Source organism: Harpia harpyja, chromosome 1 (assembly GCF_026419915.1).
Source record: "Harpia harpyja isolate bHarHar1 chromosome 1, bHarHar1 primary haplotype, whole genome shotgun sequence".
In the NCBI taxonomy this organism is placed as follows: domain Eukaryota; kingdom Metazoa; phylum Chordata; class Aves; order Accipitriformes; family Accipitridae; genus Harpia; species Harpia harpyja.
Window position 1 is genome coordinate 108,975,680 of NC_068940.1, and position 27,962 is coordinate 109,003,641.

Here is a 27,962-nt window from a genome sequence, read left to right on the forward strand (position 1 = left end):
CGGCACCGTCCCGGGAACCGCCGCGGTGGCACAGCTCTGCCGTGGCCCCGTCCCGCAGCGCAGCCGCACACAGAGCCGGGGTGTCTGTCCGGTTTATTGGGGAGGGGGCAGGCGGGGGGCACCTACCGCGGAAGGCGACATGCAGGGCTGTGTGAAACGGCAGGTCGGGCACACGCGGTGCCCGGCTACGGGATGACGGCACGAACACGGCACACGCTACCAGGAGCCGGCGGGCGAGCGGGTGGGTGGGCGGGAGCCCCATGGCCCCCAGCCCTACCCGCGCCCCCTCCCCACTGGGGCATCCCCCTCCCTGTGCGTGGGGTGGCACCGGGGGCTGGGACGATGCCGGGGGGCTGTACCCCCCTGCCCCGTGCCACCAGCTATGTGGGGAGAGTGGCCGGGGGGGGCCCCCAGGCTGGGGGGGATCCGGGGGAACTGGGGGGCACCAGTGGCTGGCAAGGGGGGCACACAGCGGGCGTGGGGAGGGGGTCACCCACCGGACACACAGCGCTGCCCCACGGGCACACCGACATCGCCGCCGGCAGGGCCACCCACAACCGGGACAAGGACGGGGACACGGCTTGGGGGGGAGGTGCCACGCACCCGCCACGCACCTCCGCTGCGGCTCAGCGCACACAGGTGTGCACACGCACACACACGTGTGCCACGGCGGGCGGGAAGCATGGCTGGGGTGAACGTACATACACAGGCACACATGGGCACAGCCTGTCTGTCCCGAGAGAGCAGCCTGGGGGTCCTGGCTCAGCAGGAGCCCCCCCGAGACACACGTGGCATCCCGGGGCGCCGGACACGAGTACGCACGCACACGTGCACGCACACGCACACACACGCACACGGACAGGGCGAGTGCAGGCAGGCAGACCCGCAGCACACGGAGACACGCGTGACACACGCACACACACGCATGCACACCCCTGCGCAGCCCCCACCACGCTCCCCCCGCCACGCTGCCGGCCCCGGCGTCCCCGGAGGGGGGGGCTCTGGCCGTGGGGCAGCACGGCCCCGGCCGGCCGGGGGTCTGGCTGGGGAAGGGGCTGCAGCACTACAAGGAGGAGGAGGAGGAGGAGGAGGAGGAGGAAGGAGAGGCGAAGAGCAGCACACGTTTGACAGTCCTGCCAGCCGAGCCCTGGAAGCGCCGGCACGGCGGCAGGGCGGGGGGCCTGGCCCCCCGGGTTAGGCCAGCTAACGTGGGGGGTGCCGAGGGGCTCCCGCCGCTCCCCCCCCGCAGGCTGCCGGCGGCGGGAGGGATTGTCCATGGGGGACGGCGGCCTGGAGCCCACCGGCCCGGCCAGCGTCCTGGGGACGGGGGTCCCCCGTCCCGTCACGCCGGGGGGTCCCGGCCCCGTCCCTGCCCTGCCCATTAACTCCCGGGGTCGGAGCAGTGTCTATGGAGGGTCTGTGTGTCCGGCGCACCGGCCAGCTGTCCGGGCAGGGAGAGGCGTCGCGGCGGGGCGGCCGCCGGCTCCACCAGCAGCACCACGTCCGGCGGCGGGGGCGGCTCATCGCGGGGGTCCGGGACATGTGGCAGCTCCAGCGGCACCGGATAGCTGGGAACCTGCGGGAAGAAGGGCAGCCGGCATCACCGCCACGCCAGGGGCAGCCGGGGATGGGACAAGGGGCTCGGTGTGCCACTCGCCCGGCTCCGGGCTGCACCGGGTGGCACAGGAGGGGGGCTGCCCCAAGCTTGGGGGGGGTCAGGACTGACCCCGACCCTCGCTGGGGCTGGAGGATGGGGTGATGGGGCACAGGAGGGGTCTGCCCCAAGCCTGGAGGCTCAGGAGCGACCCCGGCCTGCAGTGGGGCTGGAGGATGGGGAGCTGGGCTACCCCAAACCTGGGGGGGCTCAGGAGTGACCCCAACCCGCAGTGGGGCTGGAAGACAGGGCAATGGGGCAGGGGAGAGGGACTGCCCCAAACCTGGGGGTCTGGGGAGTGGGCTGGGCTCACCTGAGAGAGCGGCTGAATGGGGGTGATGGGGAGGACGGGCTGCAGGGGACACGGGGGGCCGGGGGGCTGGTGGGGGGACGAGACCGTGCTGTAGGCGGGCGGCACCAGCGCGGCCTGACGCTGCAGCAGCTGCATGATGGAGCTGATGTCCGCAGCCATGCGGGTCTCCAGCCTGCGGACAGACACGCGTCGGGGTGTGTGCAGGGCACTGCGCGCCGCAGGGCAGCACGACCCCACGGGAGCCCCCCAATCGCCCCCCAACGGGGGCGATTGGGGGGCTCCCGTGGGGTCGTGCTGCCCCTGCTAACCCCCCCCTGCCCTCCCCAGGTACCTGTTAAGCTGCTTCTGGAGCAGGTCGAGGCGCGTCTCCACCTCGGAGCGCTGGCGACGGCTCATGGACGGCAGTGGGATGCTGAGGGCGGCGTGAGCCGGGATGGTGCAGCGAGGCAGCTCCTGGTACTGCCGCCCCCGGCTCTCCCCCCAGAAACTGAAGATGTTGGAGACCCCCGAGAAGGCTCCTGTAAAGGCAAGGAGGGAAAACATCAGTGTCCTTAGGGTGTCCCAGCAGGCATGGAGCAGGGATGTAAAGGGAATGCACCCCAGCAGGCATGGAGCAGGGATACATCCCAGCAGGCATGGAGCAGGGATGCAAAAGGAATGCATCCCACCAGGCACGGAACAGGGATGCGAAGGGAACACATCCCACCAGGCATGGAGCAGGGACGCAAAGGGAATGCACCCCAGCAGGCACGGAGCAGGGATGCACCCCAGCAGGCACGGAGCTTCCCCCCAAACGGCATATGGGGATGCAAAAGCAGAGGGGGTGCAGGGGCAGAGGCTGCAGGGGACGGTGCAGGACACGGGATGGGGATCTGGGGGGCAGGTGGAGCAACGGAGATGGGGGTTCAGGAGCTGCTGGGGGGGTCTGCAGAACCCTGAGCAGGGAGGAGAGGAATGGGGGACCCCGCCACCCCATCCCGAGCCCCTTCGTCCCCATTCCCACCTGAGAGGGGGTTGCACATGTCGCCGCCCTTGCGCTCCTCGGCCTCGGCAGGCACGGGCGCCTCGCTGCCGGGGCGGGCGCTGCGGAAGGGGGAGAGCGCGGTGGCCCCCGGTCCGGGCACGGGGGGCTCATCCTCATCGCTGGAGGGGGAGCTGGAGGGGGAGCTGGAATGGCAGGGCTCCCACTCGGCCGGCCCGCGCGGTGCCCCGGGCGCCTGGCAGCTCCTGCCCGGCCGCAGCGCCTTCTGCCCGCTCCGCAGCTCCCCGGCGTTGGCGGCATCTGCGGGGGGACAGGTCCTGGGTCACCACGGCCCCTTGGGGCCTGGACCCCCCCCCACCCCCGGACCCCCGACCCCCACCTTTCTCCGTGCGCCGGCGGAAGGAGAGCTTGCGCTTGCGCAGGCGGTTGAAGCCGCTGTCCAGTTCATCGCTGCCCGGGGAGCCGGGGATCATGTTGGTCTGTGGGGAGGGGGGGGATGAGACTGGGGGGGCTGCCAGATCCCGTGCTCCAAGCTGGCAGGGACTGGGGGCAGCGGGGAGCTGCATGGGCAGCATGTGGTGCCAGTGCCAGCGTGATGTTGGGGGGCTTTTGGTGCAGTGCCCTCCCACCTAGCCAGGCGATGCTGGGGGGCATCCCATGGTGACTGTCCCTCATCCCTGAGTATCCCCTGTGCCCAGCCCCCCCAGCTTGCTCGGGACACCCCCCAGGCTCAGCAGGACGGGTGTTTCCCCCGCAGTCCATGCTCCCCCCCGCCCCAGCCCATGCCCCCCCCCCCCAGCCCCTCACATCACGCAGGTTGAAGGTGATCTCCAGGCTGGACCAGAAGTGGTCGGAGAACTCGGGGTACATGTCCAGCACCTCCAGCAGGTCCTCGCGGTGGATCTTGTGCAAGTCGCAGTAGGTCAGCGCCCGCACGTCCGCGTTGGACTTCCCCGGCCGCGCGTACAGGTTCAGCGGCTCCCCGAAGATGTCGTTCTTCCCTGGTGGAGGGGGGGGGCGGCAGCGTGAGGAGGGGGGTGTCAGCCCATGGGGCACGGCGGCCCGCTGCACCCAGGGCTGGAGGGGTGTCCCCCCCGCCCCAGCCCCGGCGCTGGGTCCCCGGGGAGCTCACCCAGGATGGCCACCACCACGTCCCCGCGCAGGATCTCGATGGAGCCGCGGGAGATGAAGTAGAGGGCGGTGAGGACGTCCCCGGCGTGCACCAGCGTGTCCCCGGGGGGAGCGTGCGTGGTCTTGAACTTCATGGCCAGGGCGCGCAGGCAGCCCTTGGTGGCCCCCTTGAAGGGCTTGCAGTTCTGCAGCAGGCTGCGGTTGAGGTGCAGGCAGATGTCTGCCTGCAGGCACTCGGGGAAGCCCTTCAGCACCTGCGGGACACGGCGGGGGGGGGTGTCACGGCACGGGGGGAACTGGGGGGACCGCGGAGGGGACCGTGGTGCCGGCCGGGCGCTCACCGCGTTCATGTCGATGCCGTTGGTGTAGGACCAGGCGTGCTGGAAGTACTCCTCCAGGCGCTGGCGCAGCGGGTTGGGGATCTGGTGGAAGCGGATGAACTCGCGGACACGCAGCATCTGGGTGTGGTAGCGCGCGGTGCCCGAGTACAGGCGCTGGATGATGGCCGACACGTTCCCGAAGATGCTGGCGTACATCAGGGCTGCGGCGGGGCGAGCGGGGTGAGGGGGGGCCCCTGGCACCGCTCCCCCGGACCCCCCCACCACGGGGGCTGAGTGTGCGGGGCACCCACCTCCGCTGGCACGACCTCCCCCCCCCCCGCTGTGGGCAGCCCTGCACACGTGTGTGAGCACACCCCCAGCCCCGCTGTGCATCCGTCGTACCCCCCCCAGCCTGGCAGGCACGGGAGGGTCCCGCTGGGCTCCCCCCAGAAACGGGGCTTTTGCACCTGCACTCACCGTCGCACGCACACACGCACCCGCGAACGCGCCCGCGCACCCGCACGGGCCTGCGGGAGCACAGCGAGCTCGCGGAGCCATGCACGACTGGCCCACGTGCATCCAGAGCTGCCTCACAGGCGTGCTCCAGCTCGTCGCACGCTCACACGCGCACAGGCACAGCGGTGTGTGCTCACGCACATACGTCCTCACACCCATGCATGCTCACACCCACGTGCATGTTCTATCACACATATACATGCCCACACACACGTGCATGCTCACACGTGTGCTCACAGGCACACATGCCCGCTCATGCATGCTCACACACGCACATTCTCACACACATGCATGCTCACACTCGCATGCATGCTCCCCCACACATGTGCATGCTTGCACACACATGCTCACATGCACTTACACGCGGTTGCTCATACGTGTATGCTCACACAGACGCATGCCCCCACACATGCACGCTCACACACACATGTACACCCACACACATGCACACATGTCCATACATGCACATGCATGTTCACACACACACGCCTACACACATGCACACATGCATGCTCCCACACACATGCACGCTCCCACGGTCGCTCACACACATATGCTCACACAGACACATGCATGCCCACACACACGCACGCTCACACACGTCCACACGTGCACTTGCATGCTCACACACACACGTATGCCTACACACATGCATGCTCACATGCATGTGCACACACACATATGCTCACAGACACATGCACGCCCACACACGTGCATGCTGACACACACACATGCTCACATGCAGACGTGTGCGCGCACACACACACACGCACACTCGCACCCACGCCCAGGCTCGCACGCAGACCCATGCGGGCGCCCTCCGCGCCGGCGGGGGCCGAGCGGGACCCCCACCCCCCCCGGCGAGCCCCCGCGTCGGGCGCACGCCGGGGGCACTCACAGCCGATGAGCATGACGCAGATGGAGAAGATCTTCTCGGAGTTGGTGTTGGGGGAGACGTTGCCGAAGCCGACGCTGGTCAGGCTGCTGAAGGTGAAGTAGAGCGCGGTGACGTACTTGTCCTTGATGGTGGGGCCGTAGAGGGGGTTGCTGGCGTTGAGGGGCTTGCCGATCTGGTCGCCCAGGGAGTGGAGCCAGCCGATGCGCTGCCCCTCCACGTTGCCGATGGCGTACCAGATGCAGGCCAGCCAGTGGGCGATGAGGGCGAAGGTGCACATCAGGAGGAAGAGCACGGCCGCCCCGTACTCCGAGTAGCGGTCCAGCTTGCGGGCCACCCGCACCAGGCGCAGCAGCCGCGCCGTCTTCAGCAGCCCGATCAGCGTGGTGGTCTGCAGGGGAGGGGGCCGGGCGGGGGTCACCGAGGGCTGGCCCTGCCCCGGCCCGGGGAACACCGGTCTCCCCGCGGGCAAGGGCGGCCCTGCTCCCCCCCGGCAGAGACCCCCCCCCGCAAAAGCGCAGGACCAGGCAGCAGCCAAGCCCAGCCCTCCCGGTGCTCCCCCCCTGTGCCGCACTGGCCCCCGGTTTGGGCACCCCCAGCCCCACCGGCGCAGGGTGCCGGGGCCTGTCGTGCCCCAGGACCCCGTGCACGCCCCAGCCCCTCGCCCCGCTTCAGGCTCAGGTGCCCCCAGCGCTGCCCCCGCGGCGAAGACCCACCACGGCACCGTGGGCACCCGGCCCTGGGGCACGTGTGGGACCCCCAGGCATCACCCTGCGGGAGGACCCGGCACTGAAATATCACCCAGCCCAGCCAGGGCGCGGCGCAGCCGGTGCCAGCACGGCACCGCGGCACGCCGGCGTGGCGGCAGGTACCTCCTCAGAGCCGGAGCCGAAGATGAGCAGGTCGAAGGGGATGGCGGCGACCATGTCGATGAGGAACCAGCCCTTGAAGTAGTGGATGGCGATCTTGGCGGGGTGGCTGACCACCTCCTCGTTGGAGTTGACGTAGGTGGTGCGGAAGTTGATGAGGATGTCGATGATGAACATGATGTCCACGATGAGGTCGACCACGTTGAGGGGGCTGCAGGAGTAGCCGCAGTTGTGGCGCTGGGCCTCCTCTTGGTCATTGAGCAAGAAGGCGGCCGAGTAAGGGGTGAAAATGGCCGTGTAGATGACCAGCAGCAGGATGAGCCAGTCCCACACCGCCTTGAAGGGGCTGTAGTGCAGGATGGTCCATTTGTGGATGCGCGGCGCCTGCAGCTTGTACTCCGGGAGGACGTCGGCGCCCAGCGACAGCACCTGGGCGGGCGGGCAGGGGGTCAGCTCCTGCGCCCCCCCCCGCCGCCCTGTGGGGCTGAGCCCCCCAGCCCCCCGTCCCCGAGCAGGGGCTGTCCCCGCCAGCCGCAGGCAGGGCATCCCTGGGCTGGGGGCCGCTCCGGCGGGTCTCGGCTGCCCGAGGATGCTCTGGGGCACGGTGGGACCCCGGAGCTGGCGATGAGGGGTGCGGGGGGGACGGCTGGCGGGCACGGCTGGGAAAAAGCCGCCCCACACGGCAGAGCTGCCCCACGAGCCCCCTCCTGCCCCACAGACGCCGCCCGGGTGCAGTCCCCACTGGGAACACTTGCACCCCCCCCCTCACAGACACGCCGCTGCCCTTGGCCGAGGCGCTTCCCCCGCGTCCCCCCCTGCCCGTGCCACCCCCAAAGCGGCAGCAGCCCCCCCAGAGCTCTGCCCCGGCTCGCCGGCAGCGCTGAGCTCTGCTCCGGCGGGACCCCGGCGCAGCTGCTGCCAAACCAGGGCCGGCAGCCCCAGAGGCACACGGTGACGCAGCTGGGGGCTGGCACGGGCGCCACGGCCCGTCCCCGTGCCAGGCCAGCCGGGCACGAGTGCCACGGAGTCCCCGCCGCCCCCACGCACCGTGGGGCTGGGTTTGTGGGGCCGGGGCTGCTCCCAGCCGGGTCCCTGCCCTGCTCAGGGAGTGGGACCCCAGCAGCGGGCGCAGTGGGGTGCAGTGGGGCGCAGTGGGGTGCAGCAAGCTCAACTCTGCCTGCCGAAAGTGACACCCCCCCCCCATCCTTCCCCAGGCAGGGCTGGGCAGGCAGCACCCATGGAAATGAGGGCTGGCATGCAAACGCTGCTGCAGGGCATTTACATGTGGGGGGGCTCAGCCCCTCCAGGTGCTGCCTTGGCTGCCCCCGGGCATCTCCCAGCCTCCAGCACTGACCCCCCCCCCCGCATCCCACAGGGCTGCTGCTCACCCCACCCCTGTCACGCACACATGCGTGCACCCACGAGTGTGCAGACACGCACACACGTGTGCCCGCACACACACACACAGCCTGAGCACGGGAGACCGGGGGGCACGGCTGTGCCCCGGCAGCTGCGCCCGTCCGTCCCGGCCGCCTGGCACGGGGATTAGATGTACCGGCCGCGGGACGGGGGGCACCGGCTATAAATAGGGACCGGGTGAGCGGGTGCCGTGGGGCAGAGGGGCCCTGCGGTGGGGAGAAGGTGCCAAGGCCGGGCAGCCCCACAGAGCAGAGCCAGGCTGGGCACAGCACCGGCCCCACGGCACCCGCTCAGAGCGGCTGCGGGGCTCGGTCAGCCCCGGGGCTGGTGGCCACCGGCCGCGTCCGGCAGCTCCGCACGGAGCCCCAGCTACCGGAGGGCAGGGACGGGAGCTGGGGCGATGCCAACCGCAGAGCACCGCGCAGCAGGACACCCGGCACAGCCCTGCCCGGCCAAGGGGGCACAGCCTGGGAGCACGACCCTGGGGGTCCCGGCGGGGGTCCCTCCCCACGCTGCCCCCGCACCGCCACCGAGGGGGCCGTCACCCCGCGCAGCCTCAAGGCGCGCGTGAGACGCTCCGGGGCTGACCCGCAGCCCCTGCCCACCGCCCCACCACGGCCGGGGCCCACGGCCCCCGCGCCCACCCAGGACGTGCCGAGCCACCCGTGCCCGCTTACCCGCCGGCTGCGCCACGAGAGCAAGAGAGCGCGACGGGGGCACAGCCACCCCTGGGCCCCATCCGGCCCCCCAGCCCTGGGGGTGCACGGCTGCTGGGGGGGGCTGGGGAGGGCTCCCCAGGCCGTGCCGCCCGTGGGGGCTGTGGGTGCGTGCCGAGCCGGGGGCAGAGCGAGAGGCGGCTTTACGTAACCACCCCAAACCCGGAGCCGGTGGCAGCCGGGCGGGGACGGAGCCCGAGCCCAGCCACGGCCACCGCCAGGACACGGGACCCCCCGGGGTGGGTACGGCACCCGGACCCTCCTGCCACCCGCGTGGCAGCACCCACCACCCCTCCCCGGCACAGCCCCGTGGGCATGGCCGTGCTGGACCCCCCCACGCCGGGGAGCTGCCCGGCCACGGCACCGGCTGCCAGCAGGTGCCGGGGCCGGGCAGGGCGGGAGAGCGGCGGTACCGGTACCTTCTCCTCCTGGCTCTGCCCCGCGGCGCGGGCGGTGTCGCTGTCAAGGCACAGGCAGGTGCCGCAGAGGGAGATGCCGGGCATGGGTCCTGCTCCGGCCCGGGGAGGGGCGGCGGGGGGGCCCGGCAACTCCTGGAGCAGCTGCAGGAGCGACGCCAGCATCCTCACGGCCGCCCGCGGGGCCAGGCCCAGCCCATGGTGTGCCGGCGGCACTCACCCCCCGCCGCCTGCCCACCGGTGGCACCGGGGACACGGCCCCCCACCGACAGACCCCGCACCCATCCCGCCGCCCCCGCCGGCACCCGCCACCCCTCCGGCCCGGCTGAGCGCGGCAGCCGGGCACCCCTAGGCGGGACGGCGTCGGCGAGAGCGGCGGCGCGGCGGGAGGCGGCGGGCGGGAGCCACGCACCACCGGCAGCCGCGAGAAAAATTATTGGGGCGGAAATTTTTCCCAGCCTGCTCCGCTCCCGCCGCCACAGCCAGGGATGTGCCCCCCCCCAACCCCCCCCGCCGCCAGGCCCCCGCCCGCCCCTTAACCCCTCCGACACTCGGGGCGCCCGGCGGCCTGGCGTGGCGCAGCGCGGCACGTGGCAGCACGCCGAAGGGCTTGGCGTGGCTCGGTGCCACGGCACGGCCTGGGGCCTCCGCAGCGGGGAGCCTGGTGCAGCCGCAGGTGACCGCGGGCAGCGGGGCGGGCAGCAGCTGCCCCGGCGTGGCACGAGGCGGGACGCATCCCGACCCCATCGGCACCCTTTTGGCCATCCGGGCACCGTGCTGGTGCCGGCACCTCCACTTGCAGGGGGACACACACAGCCCAGCCCCGCGGCGGTGAGCAGGACGTCACGGTGCGCGTGCACGCCACGAGCGTGCCACAAACACGCCGCAAACACTCGTACGCCTGCGTGGTCCTCACAGGCTGGGGAACACTGCTCCCATCCTGCTGGCTCAGCCAAAACGTCCCTCCCCCGCTGCCACCGCTCCCGCCTTGGGACATGGGGCAGCAGGGGATGTCCCCGGGGGGGGACACGTAGCCCCCGTCACCAGGTGCCACCGGCCTCGGTGGCCTTATGGGGTGCGTGCCGTGCCCAGGGCAGAGCCTGGGGAAGCGGCACGGCGGTGTGGGAACAGCCGCGCTGACACCGCGGCAGAGCCGGGGATGCGCGGTGACAGCGCCGGGGATGCGCCGCGGTTCCCGTCAGCCCTGACTCACCCGCTGCCACCCACGCGCAGGGGTTTCCCGCTGGCACCCGCGTCCCCACGCGCCGCATGACGCGGAGGGAGGCAGCCGCACGCGTGGCACACGCGGTGGGTGGTCTCGGCAGTGCCGGCATGGGGGGCTGCACGCCGAAACAGCGCAGGGGCCGTTTGCACACCCCTTCCCGGGAGGGCTGCGCCCCGAGCATCCCCTGCATGTCCCAAACGTGCCACCCCCGTGCAGGGGGGGTGACGGGTGCCGCAGGGGCACATAGGGTCACGCTGCTGCGGGGTCATATGGGGTCATGGGGACACACGGGGTTGGGGTACCAGGGGGGACAGGCGGCGAGGATGCTGCAGACACACGAGGCCAGGGGTACGGCGGGCACACAGGCACCGCGGGACAGAGCCCCCCCCCCCCCCCAAGCTCCAGCACCCCACAGGGCAGGTGGGGGCCCCATGGGGGTCCCAGCCATGCACCCCAGCCCCGGGAGCCCACGGCGGCCCCATCCCAGCTGCCCCTTTAAGCGGCAGCTCTGCCAGCCCGGCTCCATTTTTAGCCGGGACAGGGGGGGCAGTGGAGGGGGGGGGCCGGGGGGGGTGGAACAGCGCGGGGGGGGGGGGGGCGGCTCCAGCAACCAGCCGGCTCCTGCCTCTAAAATTAACGCAGCTGCTGCGCCAAACTGGGACAAATCCCTGCCTGCAGCGCGGGCAGCGCGGGCAGCGTGGGCAGGTGCCCCAGGCCCCAGCAGGGCTGCACGCTGCCCCCCCCCAAGGGCCCCGGACCCCCCAGCTCTGCGTCCCCCCCCTCAGCCTGGTGCGACCCCCCCTGTCCAGGACACCCGGTGTCCCCCCCCGGCCCCTTGCCCACCCATAGTCCCTGCGTGGGGCTGGGGGCAGGCCGGGCCCCCCCCCAGGGAGCCGAATGGTGGCAGAGGGTCCCAGGGCCTGGGGAAGGCCCTGAGCACGGGGTGCAGGCTGGGGGGGCTGGAGGCAGGAGGGTCCGGCCGTGCATGGGGGGAGACCCCCGGACCCCCAGGGATCCCCTGCCACTGGCGCACCACGAACCCCAGCACGCGCCGACCACCCAGACCCCACGGGCACAGGGCGGGGGCAGGCCGGACCCCAGGGGGCTGCACAAACCTTGCACCCGCATCCCACCCGGACCACCCCCCCCGCCGTGACCCCCAGTTTGGGGAAGCCTCAGCCCTGCAGGCAGCTGAGAACGCACAGCTGGAGGGCAAGAGGGCAAGAGGCCCCGTCAACCCCATGGATACAGCCCTCACCCCATCAGTCCCCCCAAAAATACATCCCCCCCAACGTGGCCCCGTCCCAGCCCCGAGGCCCTGCAGACCCCTGGGGCAGCCCCCAGAGCCCCCAGTCCCTGGGGCTGCACAGCCAGGGGGGGACAGCCCCGGCACCCCCACCTCCTGGTGCCAGCCCCCACCCCTCACAGCCCTGGGCACAGCCAGGGACCCCCAGCATCGCAGGGGGACAGTGGCACCCTGCGGGGCTCCGACAGCCTGCCCTGGGCCCACATGTCACCCAGTTGCGTCAGCCCGGGGACACCCCCCCGTGCTGTATCTGGAGGGGGCAGCACCCGGGACACCCCCCACTGCTGCACCACTGCAGAGGACGGCCCCCCCGCCCCGTGCCACCCAGCCGTGGGGACAGCCCCCCGTGCCACACAGGGCTTGGGGGTGGCGTGGCGAGGGGCTGGGGACTCCCCACACACGTGCCCGGCACAAGCGGCACAGCTCTGGCAAGCACAGCCACGCATCCCGGTGCCCGGCACCATCGCAGACCCGCACCCATCACAGGAGCACCCGACCCCCCGGCTGGCGCAGACCCTCAGCCCAGACCTCGCGCCCGCGCCAGGGCTGACGTGTGGTGACATCCCGGCCCCCCGGCCACGGGCAGCCCGCGCCGGCCCGGCAGGGCGTGATGCCACGCCAGCGACGCCGGCAGGCAGCGGGACCGCTCGCGGCGACACAACACCTATCAGTCACGGTGACACAGATAGCGGCGGTGCCGACACTCGGTGACACATACACCGCCCCGGCGCAGGCACGCGGCACCTCGCGCTCACGGTGACACGTACGCCGACACCTGCTGTGACACTGGCACCCGACACCCAGCCCGCACACCCGGAGACACCCGGCACGGCACCTGCCGTGACCCAGACACCCGCGCCCACGGGGCACAGCCCCCTCGCTGCCGCAAATACCCCGGCCCGCGGCCAGGGGCCACCCCCACCCACCCCCCAGCACCCCCCAGCCACTGCCATCCGGCACCACGGGTGCACCGGCACCTTGCCGTGACCCACCACGCCGGTACCCTGACACCCCCTGTCCCAGCAGCCTGCCGCCCACAGCGCTGCCAGGCCTGCACTAACACCAGCGCTTGCCGTGACGCCGCGCGCCCCGTGGTGAAACCGCCTGGCACCGAGACCAGGCGGGCACCGACACACCAGCAGCCCCGGCCTTGAGCGCAGACCCTACCCCACGCAGGAACCCACGGACCCCCAACACCCACACTGACGGACACCCCGAACCAGACACCCAGCACCCACACACCAGCAACAACACCGGCACCCAGCACCTGCAGGTACCCAACCGCCACAGCCACCCAACGCCGGCACTGGCAGGTACCCAACACCTGCCCAGGCACGGCACACCAGTGCCGGCACAGGCACCCAACACTGGCACTGGCAGGTACCAAACGCTCGCCCAGGTACGCCACACCAGCGCCGACACAGACACACACCGGCACCGGCAGACACCCAACACCCGCCCAGGCACCCCCCACCAGCAGGTTTCCAGCAGCCTCCGGGACACCCAACACCAGAACACCAACACCCACTGTGCACTGGCCCCAGCATCCGCGGTACCAAACACAGCAGCGCTGCCCAGCGCCGGCAGCACCCACGCCAGCGCTGACGGGGGACTTGGCACCCTCAGGGACACCCAAAGCAGGACAGCCACCGACACCACGGCCCGGCAGTGCCAAGGGTGCCCCACAGCCGCAGCAGCCACCACAAGCGCAGGCGCCCAACACTGGCCGTGACACCCCTGTCACCCTCGCAGGTGCCGGTGTCGGTGTCACCCAACACGCTCTCCGCTGTGGCAGGCACTGACCATCGGTGAGGCAGCGGCACAGCCAGTCGCAGAGGTGCCCGGCCGCCCCGGCAGCGTGCATGGCAGGCGCTGCGGCGGTGGGGACACCCCGACACCCAAGTGTCCCCACTTCTGCCGCGGTGGCCGGTACTCACAGCATTGAGCTGCGGCAGCGGTGCGGCTCCCTCGGCACCCCCCGACATGGACGCCGGGGATGGGCGGCCACCCCGGGCCGGGAGGCGATGCAGGCACCCACTGCCGACAGCACGGCGGCAGCACCAACACCCCGTGGTGCCGGTGGCAGGGTGGGGTGACGAGTCCCGTGACAGGGTGACGTCCCCACGGGGCGGCGCGCCCGCCCCAACACCCGACCCCCACCCGCTGACGCAGACACCGAGATGCCCCGGTGCTGACCCACACCACCCCACGCCCCGGCCGCCGCAGCCCCACCGCCGTGCCACACCGTCGTGCCGCAAGCCACCGTCGAAGGGACGGCCAGGGGGACCACCTGGGGACACGGCACCCATCGCAACCTCCTGATGCCGCCCCGGCCGGCAGCACCTCGCCGAACAGCCGTGCGGCAGCTCCCCTTGCCACAGCCACGGCCACGAGCCCGGCCGTGGCACCGGGGTGGCAGGGTGCCCGTGGGTGGCCGATGCCCCACGCCGCCCTGGCTCACGGCACCCACGGCGTTCGGCTGGAGCCCAGTCGACGTGGCGGCTCGCGGCTCTCCAGCCCCACCGGCCGCAGACACCGGGGATGCTCAGCCCCCCGCAGCGGTGCCCCCCCTGCCTCCCCCCCCCCCAGCTGTGCCGCCCCGGGGGGCTCTAGCCCGGCGTGGGAGCAGCCCGGGGACCCCACGTCCACTCGCGGCGGGACCGGCCGCGGGCGCCCGTTCCCTCCGCGGGGGGGGGGCACGGCCCCCCCCGCCCCCGCCGCGACCCTCTGCTAAGCCAGGGCCGTGCCCGGGGACCGGGGGGGGGGTAGCTCCGGGGCTGCCGGCGCCGTCGGGGCGGGGGGCGGCCCGGGGCGGGCACGGCGGGAGGAACACCCACCCCCCCCCCCCGCCCAGGGACCCCCCCCCGTCCCCCCCCCCCCCGCCCCCGTACCTCCTGGGCCACCAGGCTGGAGATGCGGACGGCGCGGCGGACGCGGCCGCTCTTGCGGTCCCCGTCGGGGCGGTCGCCGCTGTCGCGCCGCGCCGGGGCCATGATCGCGCTCAGCGGGGGGAGCCCCGCGCCGCCCCCCCGCCGCCCCCCCAGCCCGGCACAGCCGAGCCCAGCCCGGCACTGACCCGAGCTGGCGGCAGATGGAGCGGGGCGGCCGCCCCCCCCCCCCCCCCCGCCCCGAGCCCCCCGCCCCCCCCCCCCGCCGCCGCCGCCCGCCTCCGCCGGTCCCGCTCCCCGCCCGGCAGCCGCCCGCCCCCGCCCCGGCCCCGGCTCCAGCCTCCGCCACTCCCCGCGGGCCCGTCACGCCGCGGGGAGGGACCGGGAACACCCCCCGCGGGGAAACTGAGGCACGGCGGGGGTGGGGGGAGCGGGGGCTGCCGCCAATCCCGGGGGCCCGGCTGCCAGCCCCCTGCCCGTCCTCTGGCAGCTGCTGCCTGCAGACCCCCGTCCCCCGAGGGGACCCCCCGAGCCCCCGCGGGCCGGGGATGGGGCCGAGGGGGCTCCTTGGCCGCCGCCGGCAGCCCCGGGCTGATTCACGGTTCCCGGTGTCCCTGGCTGCCGCCCAGCCCTGGCAGCGAGACCCCCGCTGCGCCTGCCCGGCGCCTCTGCCCGCACCCCCGCCGAGGGGTGACCCTGGGGTGCAGCGTCCTCACCCAATGGGCACCAGCGGGGCCGGGGCTCAGCGGGACCTGCTTCGTCAAGCGGGGCCTTCCCCACACCCCCCGCCCTTACGCCCACACCGCCATCAACAGCCGGCGAGCCCCCCGGCGCGCAGCAGCTCCCGGTGACACCCCCTCCCAGCCAGCCGCACCGTGGGGCACCCACCAGCCCTGAGCGGGGCTGGGGCTCCCCACGGACGTGCCCAGCTCAGCCCCCCCCCCCCCAGCCCCCACTGCACCACGGCGGGCAGCGGCAACGTGCTCCACCACCGCACCGTGCCGGACACCAGCTCCCAGCGGGTCAGTCACAGCCAGCGTGGTGCCGGCGGTGCCCAGCCCCAGCTCCACCCTGCCCTGCCGTGGGCAGGGGTCCCTGCCGGAGCAGGCTGGGGGTCCCCAGGGCTGCCACGAGCCACCGGGATGCCGCAGCATCCATCCCTGCACGGCAGCGGGGCCTCGTGCCTCCCCAGCCGCATTGCCCGGCGCCAGCCGCCGGCCTGGGCACGCCGGGCCTCGTCCCCATCCCGGCCCCGGCTAACCACACTGCGCCAGCCTGGCGGGGCCGGCAGGCCCGAGAGCGCGGTGACCTTGACGGGAGCTGCGGGAGCGGGCGGCACGCGGGCTCCTTTGGCTGCCGTCACTGCGGATGATTCATGGTGCCGCTGCCTGGAAGCCCTGGCCCCCCCCGGCACCACCGGCCTGGTGGCTCACCGCACCTGGCTGGGGCTGCCCCACAACCCGCTCGCAGCGTCCTGAGCTCAGCAGCCATCCCCACGCCGCCCGACGGCTGCTCACACCCACGCGCGCCCCCGTGCCACGCCGGCACACGGTCCGCCACGCCGGCACACGGTGACCCCCGGCTCTGCCCCAGTCCAGCCACGGCAGGCACGCGCCGGGCAGCGGGTGCCTCAGCGGGGACCCCCATCCCATCCCATGGAGGCAACGGGTGCTCCCACCCCAGGTAACCCGGCACGGCCGGGGCACGGCTGAGCCCCCCGCCCTGGCACCATGGGGCAGGGCCAGCCCTGGCGAGGGCAGCCGCGTCCCCCCCGTCTACCGGGCACCGCGTGGCAATGGCAGCTGTGGGCAGGAGGGAATGACTGAGGCGCGGCGCAGGCAGCTGCCTGCCCGCGCAGCAGCAGCCACCACAGCATCAGAATTAATTACACAGCAAAGGCAATCAGGACGCTTGGCTCGTTAGCGTGCTGGAGAGGAACCGGGAAGGCCAGCCAGCGCATTGCAAGTCGTGGGGAGAGAGGTTTTGGGGGGGGCCCAGCCCTGCGGGGCCGGGGTCGCCCACCCCACAGAGGGGTTCCCAACCCCACAGAGGGTCCCACGGCTTCTCCGGCACCTGGCGAAGGGAGCGGGGCTGGGTGCCCACCCCGGTGCTCCCGGGAGAGGAGCCCCAGGAGCAGGGCACGGAGCTGCCTGTGGGAGCCGGGGGGTCCCACATGGGGCCCCCCTCACGTGTGCGAGCAGACGCGTGGCAGGGCTGGGGGGGGCCGGGGCTGCTCAGGGACTGGGAGCGCAGGCAGATGCACCCGGGCAGCTCCATCCCATGCCAGCTGCCGGGGTCCCCGGGGAGAAGTGATGGCGCGGGGCTGCCCCGGGGGGGCTTGGGGACAAGGCAGAGGGGACGGGGAGAAGGTTCTCTCCCCGTCCCCTCTGTCTTGTCCCCAAGCCCCCCGGGGCAGCCCTCCCGGCAGGGACGGATGGGGGTCTTGGGAGCCCACCGGCCCTTGGCAGCTTTCAGTTCATTAGCAGGAGTCAGAATCAGGGTGTAATTAAGCAGCAGCCGCCGCCTGCTCCCTGCAGCCAGATGGCAGTTACACAACGTGCCAAGCATTAGCCGCTACCGCCAGCCCCCCCGGCACCCCGGGCACAGCAAGCCGGCGGCCCGGGGCAGCCTACCGTAACACCGGGGCTTGCGCCTGCGCTGGGACGGAGCCGGGGCAGAGGGTCACCACAGTCTGGGGGGGGTCCCTGCCCTGCGCTCCCCACTGGGAATCCCCCGGGGACCCTATGGGGTCCGTCCCAGCCGCGTGCCACCCAGCCATGGCACCCATCCCCATGCCCCGGCACAGGGAGCACCGCAGCCAGGACCACCCCGGCCGATCTCCCCGAGGAAAGTGACAGGGACCCTCCTGATCCCACGGGGTGGGGGACAACGGCCACCCCGCACAGCCAGCGACAACCCGCGCCTCACCTGCCCTGGCATGCCCTGCTCGAGCCGGTCCCTCCGGCACCCTGCCAGGCAGGGGCACCCCAGGCCCCCAGCCATGCCCTCAGCCCCCTCCTGCAGCCCCCAGCCCCTCGCAGCACCTCCCTGCGAGCCCCAGCACTGTCCCGCACACTCCAGCATCACCCTGTGAGCTCCAAGCATCGTCCTGTGAGCTCCAGTACCTCCCGGTGAGCTCCAGCATCATCCGGCAAGCTCAGCACCTCCCTGCGAGCTCCAGCACCTCCCCGTGAGCTCCAGCGTCATCCCATGAGCTCCAGCATCGCCCTGCGAGCTCCAGCACCTCCCTGCAAGCTCCAGCATCATCCCGCAAGCTCCAGCACCTCCCTGCGAGCCCCAGCATCACCCTGCAAGCTCCAGCATCATCACACGAGCTCCAACGCTTCCTTGCGAGCTCTGGCAGCCAGCTGCCATGCAGAGCATCCTCTGGGCTCTGGCCATGCCCCGAGCACCGCCCGGCCACCTCCGGCACCACCCGGCCATCTCCGTCGGCCGGCGGCGTGGTGGGCGCCCGTGGGCTCACCTGGGTGACCTTCTCGGTGACGTTGTGGGTGCGGTCCTTCAGCTTGGTGGGGGCGATGATCTCCTTCTCGCCGGGCGGCGCGGCCAGGAAGGCGTCCGCCTTGAAGTCCACGAAGTTGAGGGTGATCTGGGGGATCTTGCTGATGGCCCGGTAGCGCATCAGGTCCGAGTCGGAGGTGGAGTTCAGCAGGGCGCTCCGGACGTTGTTCATGGCCCCTGGGCAGGGGGGACCGTCACCACGGGGGGGCCACGACCCCGCTGTCCCCCGGGGTGGGGGTCCCACGGCAGCCGAGGAGAGCCCTGGGGTGGGGGGGGGCCCACAGCAGGCGAGGGTTGCGAGCAGCCCTGGGGCAGGGAGCACCCCCAGCCAGGCGCTGCAGGACTGCAGCCCGCCCGCTTGCTATCGTTTACTGTTAATGTAATTATTTTCCCCTTCCCTAATGTGCTTAGCCGGATTGGGGGTTAACGAGGCAATTGCTGCCGCTCCGGCGCCGCGAGGGGATCGGGGGCTGCGGCAGGTGGGGCTGGGCGCTGCCGGGGGGGCAGGGGGCTGCGGGACAGGCTGGGGGTGTAAGGCCCCCGCCTGGGATGGGCTGGGGGGGGAGTTGAGCCCCCCGGCCCTGCGTGGTGGAGCTGGGCAGGGGGTGCGTACCAGGCAGCCGGGCAGAGCAGCCACAGCAGGGTGGCCACGGGCTCCCTGTCAGGAGGGGGGGGCTTGGCGCTGTGTGGGGGGCTCGGTGCCACGTGGGGGGCTCAGGGCTGCCCTGGCCCACTCCGCGCCGGGTGACGGGGGGAGGCCCACCAGGTGCCAGAGCCGCCGGCAGCGTGGAACATTACAGCGATGAGGAGCCTGACAGTGACGAGTGCTGCGGTGGCCCCGTGCCGGCACTGCTGCCGAACTGCCGGCGGCTCCCTCCGGCTGCGGCTGACAGCTGCCCCGGCGACCTGCGCGCCAGGAGATGGCCCTGGCCCTAACGAGCTGCCAGCCCCAATGACTTCACCCCACGGCCGCACACTGCGCCGGGGCGAGAAGCTGCGGGTGCCGGCACTGGTGCGTGCAACGCTCGCGGTGTGCCGGCGGCGCCGTACCGGTGCTGGAGCCGCGGTGCATGCTGGCGCCGGTGCTGGCGTGGCGGTTGTGGCAGCGCTTCTCGCCCTCGCCCTTCATGGTCTCGATGTCGTCGACGGAGGAGGCGCGGCGCACGCTGTGGACGCTCTCGCGGGAGCGGCTGCGCGCCAGGCTGCAGTTGGAGAAGGCGGCGTGCAGGGCCAGGCGGTCGGCGCGCGGCGAGGAGTGGGTGACGGGCGGCTCGGGGGGGCCGTCCCCCATCAGCGCCGCCTGGTCCTCGGGCTGGGCCCCCCCCGGGCAGCTGGGGTCCAGCGAGGAGGTGGCCTCCTCGGGGCCGGACTCGCTGCTCTGCTTGGAGAAGTCGACGACGACGGCGTCGGGCGGCTCCTGCGGCAGCGACTGCTTGCTGCCCGCCAGCGCCAGCAGCGCCGGCAGCTTCAGCCTGAAGGACTTGCTGCGCCCTGGATGGAGGAAGGGGCAGGATCCGGGTCGGGCACCCATTGCCCTCGCCACGTGCCATGCGGCACGGCGCTTTCGGCAGGGCCCGGCACCTGGGACGCGGGGTCTCCAGGAGCGGGGTCAGCGTGGCCCCGGTGGGACCCGGTGCCACACCTGGCATGGCGGTGCCGGCACAAGTCCCCCCCGGCCATGCCGTCCGCCCCGTGCCCCGGCGCCAGCCCTACCTGCGGGGAACCAGTTGGCGGGGGTGACCCAGTGGTTGGTGTCCTTGTCGGGCGAGCCCAGGTGCTCCTTTTCCATCACCACCTCGAAGTTCAGGATGAACATGATGACGGCCCCGTCCTCATTCTTCACCGGCACCACGTCCACCAGGCACAGGAAGCAGCTGCCTGCGGAAGGGGGCTCAGCACCGCGGCGGCACGGGCCCCCCATCCCTGCTGGGCACCCCCCTCCTGCCCCCCCACCCTGTGGGGCAAGAACTTGCTGACTCAGCAGGGTGCCAGCCCTGCTGCAGCTGCATCATGGGGGGAAACTGAGGCACGAGAGGGTGGGAGGGGCCCAGTTTCCCCAACACCCCCCCAAAACGCCCCAGGGACCATGCGGGGTGACAGGCAGAAGCCATGGGGGGGGGGGCCAACGCTGGGGGCAGTCAGGGTGCTGGGCCAGGCTTAAGCCGCTCAGAACTTGTTAACAGCTGCAGCGTTAATCCTGCTGTTGCAGCTGGGAGCTCAGCTGGGCTGGGGGGGGCCGGGGACAGCCCGGGGTAACCTCTCCTGCATAGGGATGGGGCAGCATCCTGCACCCCCCCAGCACCCCACCGTGGGGCCAGCCGCAGCCAGCGCTCCTCGCCCTGCAGGGGTCCCCATCCACCCCGGGGGCTGATGGGGGGGGTGTCTCTGCAGCCCCCCCACCACACAGCAACCCCAGCCCCTCCCCGGCACCTGCAACGGCTGCAGCAGGACACGGGACGGGGGACAAGTGTGTGACACCAGGGTGCTGCATCATCCCCACGCTGCTCCCCTGAGCCACGGCCCCTGCTGCACCCCCACACGGCATTCCCCCCCCCCCAGCAGCGGGCCCGGCAGCTTGTGCCAGGGAGCCCGGCGCGGTGGCCACCAGCTGGCACCGGCACCGGCACCAGCGCTGGCCCCAACCCGGCATGGGGAATCCCTGCCCGCACGCGGGGCTGCGGGCAGGGGGCCAGCGCAGCAGGAGGCATGCGGCACGACACAGCGCAGTATGGCGCGGCACGACACAGCGCAGTATGGCACGGCACGGCATGGCACAGGCCGCAGCGGGGTCCCCGGCTGGGCCGCCCGCTGCGGGGGGATTAGCAGCACTGACACATGGCCGCCCCGCACCGCCGGCAGCTTTGCTTCATCCTCGCCCACCCGGTCCCCGGCTCCCGCGGGAAATCCTAATCGCCCTGATCCCCTCGGGCTGCCGGGACACGCGCCAGCACCGGCACCGGGTGCCCCCGGTCCTCCCGCCCGCGGCTGCCCCATCCCGCCGCCCACCGGGGTCAGACCCCGGGGCAGGGACGGTGGCGGGACCCCCCACGCCGGGTGCACGCACCTCACCTTGCTGCTGGCGGGGCCTCCAGGCGGGGGGGTCGGGGTCCCACGGCACCTGCCCCACGCGCCCCCGGGGCTGCAGGCACGCGGACCCCCACCCCACGTGGGCCAGGAAAGCGGGGGGGGGGCCCGAGCCCGGCCGTGATCTCGGCCGCCCCAGGTCACAAAGGGGACCCCCCCGCTGTGCACCCCCCCGCCCCCAGCCACCCCCCCCCCCCCAGCACCGCCGCCGAGCTCAGGGGCTGCGGCCCTTGGCACCGCTGCAGCCGCCGTGCCGGCTTTATGCCTAAATATGGCTGCGGGCAGCAGCCGCCGGCGCCGCGGGACGGCCACGCCACGCCACGCCACGCCATGCCACGCCACGCGCTCCAGCGTCCCGGTCCGGCCTCTGCGGCCGCCGGCCAGCCCCGGCCCCGGCCGTCCCCTGCCACCGGGCTGCCCGTGGGGAAACGGGGTGCGGGGCTTTGGGGACAGGACCGTTTCGGGGCGCAGGGGGGATGGGGGATGCCCTGGTGGGGTGCAGGGCTCGGGGCGCCGAAACACTGGACCCACCCGTGGCAGGTACCAGCCTGGGGGAGAGGTGGGGGCTGCGCTGAGTTCCCTGCCCTGCACAGCATCCCCCGGCCCCCACGGCATCCCCCCGCATCACCCAGCCCCGCACACGTCACCCCCCTCACCCTGTCCCCCCCTTCACTGGCTGTGCCCCCCCCCCGGTTGTGCCCCCCCCCCCCCGCCACCAGTGCCCTGCTCAGCGCGGGACAGGCCCCGCACCAGGGGCTGCACCAACTGGCTGCCCCCCGCCCCAGCAGAACTGGGGGGCTCCTGCACACCCCCCCCCGGCCCTCGGGGACCCCAGCCATGAGTGACAGCGACCGAACGTGCCCCACGGGGAGGGAGGGGGGCAGCCCCCCCTGCTCAGGGTGCGCCCTGCACCCCAAACGCACCCACGCGCTTCCAGCCCTGCAGCCCACCCCCACCCCACCCACTCCATCCCCGCTCCCCCCCCACCCTACACCCCCAGCACCCCCCCGCACCCCCGCTCCAAACTCCCACCCCCCCAGCCCCGCTCCGGCCGGGGCTGCGCTGCTCCCCGCGACCGCCGGGGGGCAGCACCGGCCCCCCCCGCACCGGGACCCCCGCACCACCCAGCCCACCCCATCCCCACCCCCCCCCCTGCACCCCACTGCCCCGGGCACCCCACGCACCCCACCCCCCCGCCGCCCGCCCCGCCGCCCCGCACCCCGCAGTGCGCCGTGCACCCCCACATCGTGCAGCACACGCTCCGCGCCCTGCACCCCCGCACCCTGCGCCCCCGCACCGCGCACCCCCACGCTGCGCACCTCACCCTGCAGCCTGCACTGCACCCTACAGCCCACCCTGCGCACCCTGCACCCCCCCCAACCCTGCACCCCACGCCGCACGCTCCGTACCGCACCGGGCACCCCGCGGCACAGCTTAGCCCGCACCGAGCACCCCTGGCTGCACAGCACCCACCGCGCGGTGCCACAGGACCCCCCCACTCTGCATCCCGGTGCTGTGACCAGAGGGCCGGCCAGTTACCCCGGACACGTCACCGCTCCCCCACGCTGCCCCACACAAACCCCACTGGGATCCCCGTCCCACGCTGCGCCGGGCATGGGGTCCCCCCAGGACACCCCCACCCCCCCTCTCCGAGACACCCCGTGCCGGCGTTGGCACACCGTCTGCCACCCCTGCAGAGCCGAGGCCACCGGCACCCGGCCTGGCTCCTGCACCGTGGCCAGGGCACGACCTTGCCCGGGCAGCCCCGGCAGTGCCGGCGGGAGCTGAGATGTCCCGATGCTCCTCACCAGCCCTCCCGGCCTGTGGCCACCGACCTGCCAGCACGGCGCCCACGGCCAGGCTGGGGAAGCCCTGCCGGCACGGTGGGAGCGCCCACACCGAGATGCGCCAGCTCATGCTGGGCAGGTGGGGACTGGGGGCCTGATCCGGCTCCTTCGAGCCCTCGTCCTGGCTCCCAGCCCGTGCCGACGGCCAGGGACACACGCTGCCGCAGCCGTCCCCGGCCCCAGGTAACCCCAAGGCCACGGGCAGTGGGGCGTCTCTGCCCCCTCCCTGTCCCCCTCCTTGCCGCAGACGCGGTGCAGCACCACGGTGGCCGCCCTGGAGAGCCCAAGGCTGTCCCTCCAGGGACACGGCTCCCCCACGGCTGCCGTGACCTTCCGGCGTCCCCGGCAGCGCCAAGGCTGTATAAACAACGTCGCTCAAAACTAATGGCTGCAGCAGCGGCTGGCGACGCGGCGGGGCCCAGCCGGCTCCCCACAGAACCACACAACCGCAGCCCAGCGCCGTGCCGCGACAGCCTGTACGGGCGCTGCCGGGGCAGAGGAGCGGGGTTCAGTGCCGTGGCACGACCGCGAGGGCACCCGATGGGGTGAGCGATGGCAGCCGCGCCAGGGATGCGCTGGCGCTGCCGGGGCCCAGCCGTCACGCCAGAGCCAGGGGCGGCGGGGTCCCTGCCCTGTGGTGTCTGGGGGGGTCCGGGTGCTCGGGGTCCCCTGGCGCAGTGAGGGGCCGGGCACGGAGCAGCAGGTGGGACCCCCTCCTCCCGAGCACCCCTCGCCTGCTCTCGCAGCGCAGCCGGCAGCCCCCCACCCCGTGCTAGCCCCGCGGTGGCAGGCGGCACCGGCACACTGCTGGCATAGAGCTGTGCCCGGCAGGGAGAGGGGACACCCGTGAGCAGCACCGCCACAGCCCCGGCAGCCAGGACCCACCGCAACAGCCCCCGGGCACGGGGCAGGTCTGTGGGTACAGGAACACCCCATATCCTGGGGTCGGACATTGCCGGGGGGTCCCGCTGCCTCCAACGCTGCTCCTCCCCACTCCCCTGCTCCATGGTGCTCTGCCCCATGGGCAAGGGCAGCCAGTTCCCTGCGGAGCCCCCCCCCCCCGCCCCCCCTGCCCGGGGAGGTCCCGGCCACAGCGGGGAGGGTTAAGGAGCAGCTCCCGGGCCACTGCATGCACCCGCTGCCGCCACCACCTATAAATATCCCATCGGAAACACCGCACTCCCCAGGGACGCAGCGCGAGCGCTGCCGCAGCACCAGCCACCCCCGCCGGCACCCGCTGCCGCACGCCCCGGGGTGCCCCCGCCGACCCACGGGCAGGGGAAGCCCCATCCCCACGCCAGGGCCAGGGCAGCTGGAGGGAGCTGCCCCCCACCCCGGGTCAGCCCTGCCACCTGGGGCAGAGCCAGGCCCTAGGCTGGGCACCCCCCCTGCATGACCCCCAGGACCCCACATCCCTCCTCCCTACAGGTCCCACAGCAGCACCCAAGAGCCCAGGCTGGGGAGGGGGCTGGCAGGGTGCTGGGACCCCCTACGCTGCTCAGGGTGGGGTGGTGGGGGGCAGCTGGGTCATCCTGCTGTAGCACTGCCTTGGGAGCCTGGCCCCCCCCAGGCTTAGTGCCGGGGGAGGGGGGGGGGGCTGTGGGACCATGAGCCAGGGGAAGACCCCCCTGTTGGCCCGAGGGCAGCAGCCCCCTGCCCGGCCCAGGGCAGGGGGACCCCGGGGACACAGACCCCATTCCCACCCTCTCCCCCCACAGGGGCTGGAAATGCAATGCCTCGTCCCACCCAGGCTGGGAGGGGGGAGTGGGGGGCAGAGCACCCCCGGGGTCAGAGGCACCCCTGGGTTCCCCCGGGGCACCCAGGGCTGCCGGCTCAGCCTGCCTGCACCAATGCTGCCCAGAGCCAGCGCCAGAGGCACGAAGCACAGGCAGCTGGCAGGCAGGAGCCGGTCATGGCCGCTGCCCGGGAGCGCGGCAGCTGGGGGGATCCCAGCAAGGGCCTGGGCAGGAGCGTGAGCCCCGTCCCCGTCTGCTGGCACACGGCAGCCAGCAAGCGATGGGCAGGGTGATTAGCACAGCCCTAACGAGGACTCCTGCCCGAGCAGGGCTGCCCGCGCTGCCGGGAGGGAGCAGCCACGTGCTGCCTGCGCCCTGCCAGCCCACGGCGCCACGCACGGGTCCAAAGGGCACCGGCACCAGATGCACCCGCCTCGCTGCCGTGGCCCCGGCTGCCAGCCCTGGCTGTGCCAGCCACCGCGGCACGCGGCTGCCCAGGCAGCACCGCAGAGCCGCAGCTGGCTGCAGCAGGATAGGGCCAAGGCAGGGACCGGGGTCTCCCCCCACGCTCCCCCCACCCCAGCTCAGTCCCTGGAGCCCCTGGCAGCTGCCCCAGCCCCAGCTGGACCCACCAGCGCTCCGTGCCCCAGAGGCCAGGCAGCACTGGGGAGCCGAAGCCGTCGTGGCTCCACGTGGCAGCTGCCGGCAGAGCCAGCGTGGGGCCGGCAGCTGGGAACCAGCTTTGTTTACTCTGCGCGCCGGAACCGGGGCCGGGTGCCGAGAGCTGGAGACAGCTGCCATGAGAGCCGGGACACCTGGTGCAGGCACCGGCAGAGCCGCAACATGGGACAGCCCCGGCACCGCCAACGCGGGGCTGCCGGTGCTGGCCCCAGCCCAGGCACCGCGGGGCCCAGCACCCACCTGCCCGCACAGTCACCCGGCGCAGGGACCCCTGGGACCGGCAGCGCTGGAGTGAGGTGGGGAGACAGCACGGCCCTGGTGCCCAGCCTGGCCGATGACCCCCACGCACACCCCCCACCGGGACGGCAGCACCATGATGCCCAACGCAGGCTCGAGCCCCATGGCCCCGAAAGCTCGCTCCGGGGCTGGTCACAGTGCAGCACCTGTGTCCTGCCCAGCCGCGGGGCAGCCGTGGGGCAGCCGTGGGGCAGCTGGACCCACAGGACAGGGCAGCCTAAGTGGCTGCCGGCAGGGCAGGAGCTGGCCCGGGCCAGCGAAGCCACTCGGCAGAGCAAAGGTAGGGCAGGATGGGGTCTGCCCCCCCACCTATTGCCCCCTTCCCAGCACTCAGACCACGCTGCCCCGAATCGTGGCCCCCCACCGCTCCCTATCTCCTTGGCCTTGCTCCCGGGCAATGCGGTGCCTCCGCACCCCAAAGCACCCCCCCGCTACAGTGCCCTGCCACAGGTCACAGCACACTGTTCCCACCCCACAGCCCCAGTCCCACGGCCCGTGGCTTCCTGGCACCCCAGCCGGCAGCCCCCAGCACCATCGCCCTGCTGGGAGCCATAGCAGCAGCTGGGGAGGGCTGTGGACCGCCGGCGGTGCCGCTGGGGCAGCACAAACCCCCACCCCTGGGGACAGACGTGCTGCCTCGGCACTGCCCCTCAGCACACAGGCACCAGCCACGGGTGCCAGGCTCCCACCCACGCCGGCACCACGTGCCACCCACGACGCGGCGGGGCACGGCACGACTGATGGATGGGCACGGCGCAGCCGCCCGCCTCGGCGGGCCGTTAACTCAAGGGTCTGTCTGCCCGTGATGGATGGCCGCCTTCGCCCCCGTGCAAATAACCGTCAATCTCCGCCGGCCACGGCGGCGCGGGTCCCTACCGTCCTTGCGGTAGAAGCAGATCTCCACCTTGCGCTCCTCGGCGCCCAGCAGCGCCTGGGCGATCTGGGCGGCGGCGCCGCGCTGGGTGCGGGGCCCGTGGAGGAAGTCGCAGGTGCTGGGCTTCTGCATCACCTCCGCCCGCGAGTACCCGCACAGCTGGCAGAAGCCGTCGTTGCAGTAGATCACCGCGCAGTTCTCCACCCGGGCGTTGGCGATGATGAACTTGCGGCCTGGGGGAGAGGGGATGATCAGCCCCGTGCCTCCCCACCAGCCCGGTGCCCCACGGGGAAGCTTCGCTCCGTCCATCCGTCCACCCGCGCGTCCATCTGCCCGCGGCTCTGGGCTCCCAGTGACCAAACACCCCGCAAGCTGCCCCGCTCGCTCCCCGGGGAACCCCCCAAGCCGCCACTGGCACCGGCACCGCGGGAACCCCACCAACCACCAGCCCACCCGGGCCAGACCAGCCCTCCCCAAGGCACGACGCTGCCGCGGCACCCCCGGCACACGGCCTGTCCCCCGGTGTGGCAATGCCCCGCAGCCCAGCCCCGTGGGGTGGCATCACCCGCATGCCGCTCCGCCGTCCCCACCGAGGACGCTCTGGGCCTGACCCCAGAAAGGCGCCGGGGCCCCCCGGCAGAGGGAAAACAGCATCTCCCTGCCAAAACCCGCTGCCTGCACACCAGCTGCCGGGTGTCCGCCACTGCCCGGCGTGGCGGGTCGGGGAGGCCGCGGACTGGCCAGGATCCCTGCCGGCTGAGCGACGGCCACGGCGCCCGAGCCGGCGGCCGAGGCCCCATCACCGCTGGTGCTCGACCCCCCTGGGGGACCGGAGGGACCCCACGGCACCCCGACACCGCGGCCCTGGGGCCGGGGGGGGGGGGGGAGGCAGCCAGGGAAGGCGGTGGCACCGCTCTGCTGCGCTTGTCACCTGCGCCCCAAACCCACCCCGGAGCCACACGCGCCCCCGCCACCCCCAGACCCGGCCCCCGGCGGCACCGGCCCCCCGCCCCACCACCACCCCCGGTCCCCGTGCCTCCTCCCCCCCCCCCCGGTGCCCACTCACTCTGCCCCTCGAACTTGCGGATGATGGTGTCCAGGAAGGTGTTCTGGGGGGCGACGTGCCCCCGCCGCACCGGCATGCTGCCCGGCCCATGGGGCAGCGCCGCCGCCCGCTCCGCTCCGCCGGGCCCCGGGGAAGGCGGGGGGGGGCCGGGGGGGGGGAAAGGCGGCCCCGCGCCGCGGGGGGTCCCGCTGCCCTTGAGCCAAGG

The 27,962-nt window shown here is 73.2% G+C and overlaps 1 protein-coding gene across 2 annotated transcripts; it reads right to left on the reverse strand.

The window, feature by feature from the left end:
* Positions 1-76: 76 nt before the first annotated feature.
* Positions 77-27,917, reverse strand: KCNH2 (potassium voltage-gated channel subfamily H member 2). Of its 2 annotated transcripts, XM_052809408.1 has the most exons (16): positions 27,758-27,917; positions 26,694-26,924; positions 19,886-20,050; positions 19,223-19,663; positions 18,135-18,349; positions 6,684-7,109; positions 6,048-6,202; positions 5,815-5,900; positions 4,422-4,621; positions 4,082-4,334; positions 3,757-3,950; positions 3,329-3,428; positions 2,971-3,249; positions 2,299-2,485; positions 1,968-2,139; positions 77-1,576 (listed from the first exon to the last, which is right to left on the reverse strand). In XM_052809408.1, the coding sequence occupies exons 1-16, from the start codon at positions 27,831-27,833 to the stop codon at positions 1,382-1,384; spliced, it is 3,375 nt and encodes a 1,124-aa protein (XP_052665368.1). In that variant the 5' UTR covers positions 27,834-27,917; the 3' UTR covers positions 77-1,381. The 2 variants fall into 2 exon arrangements, with proteins under 2 accessions (XP_052665368.1, XP_052665362.1); XM_052809402.1 differs by having other exon boundaries at positions 5,815-6,202; positions 27,758-27,915.
* Between the last annotated feature and the right edge of the window lie 45 nt (positions 27,918-27,962).

Excerpts from the sequence above, each read along its gene's own strand:
- KCNH2 (XM_052809402.1), bottom strand. The coding sequence starts at position 27,833 with ATGCCGGTGCGGCGGGGGCACGTCGCCCCCCAGAACACCTTCCTGGAC. Across the intron at positions 19,664-19,885 it reads CGCCAACTGGTTCCCCGCAG|GGCGCAGCAAGTCCTTCAGG; the intron begins GTAGGGCTGGCG and ends TCCTCCATCCAG. Across the intron at positions 3,429-3,756 it reads TCACCTTCAACCTGCGTGAT|ACCAACATGATCCCCGGCTC; the intron begins GTGAGGGGCTGG and ends CCCTCCCCACAG.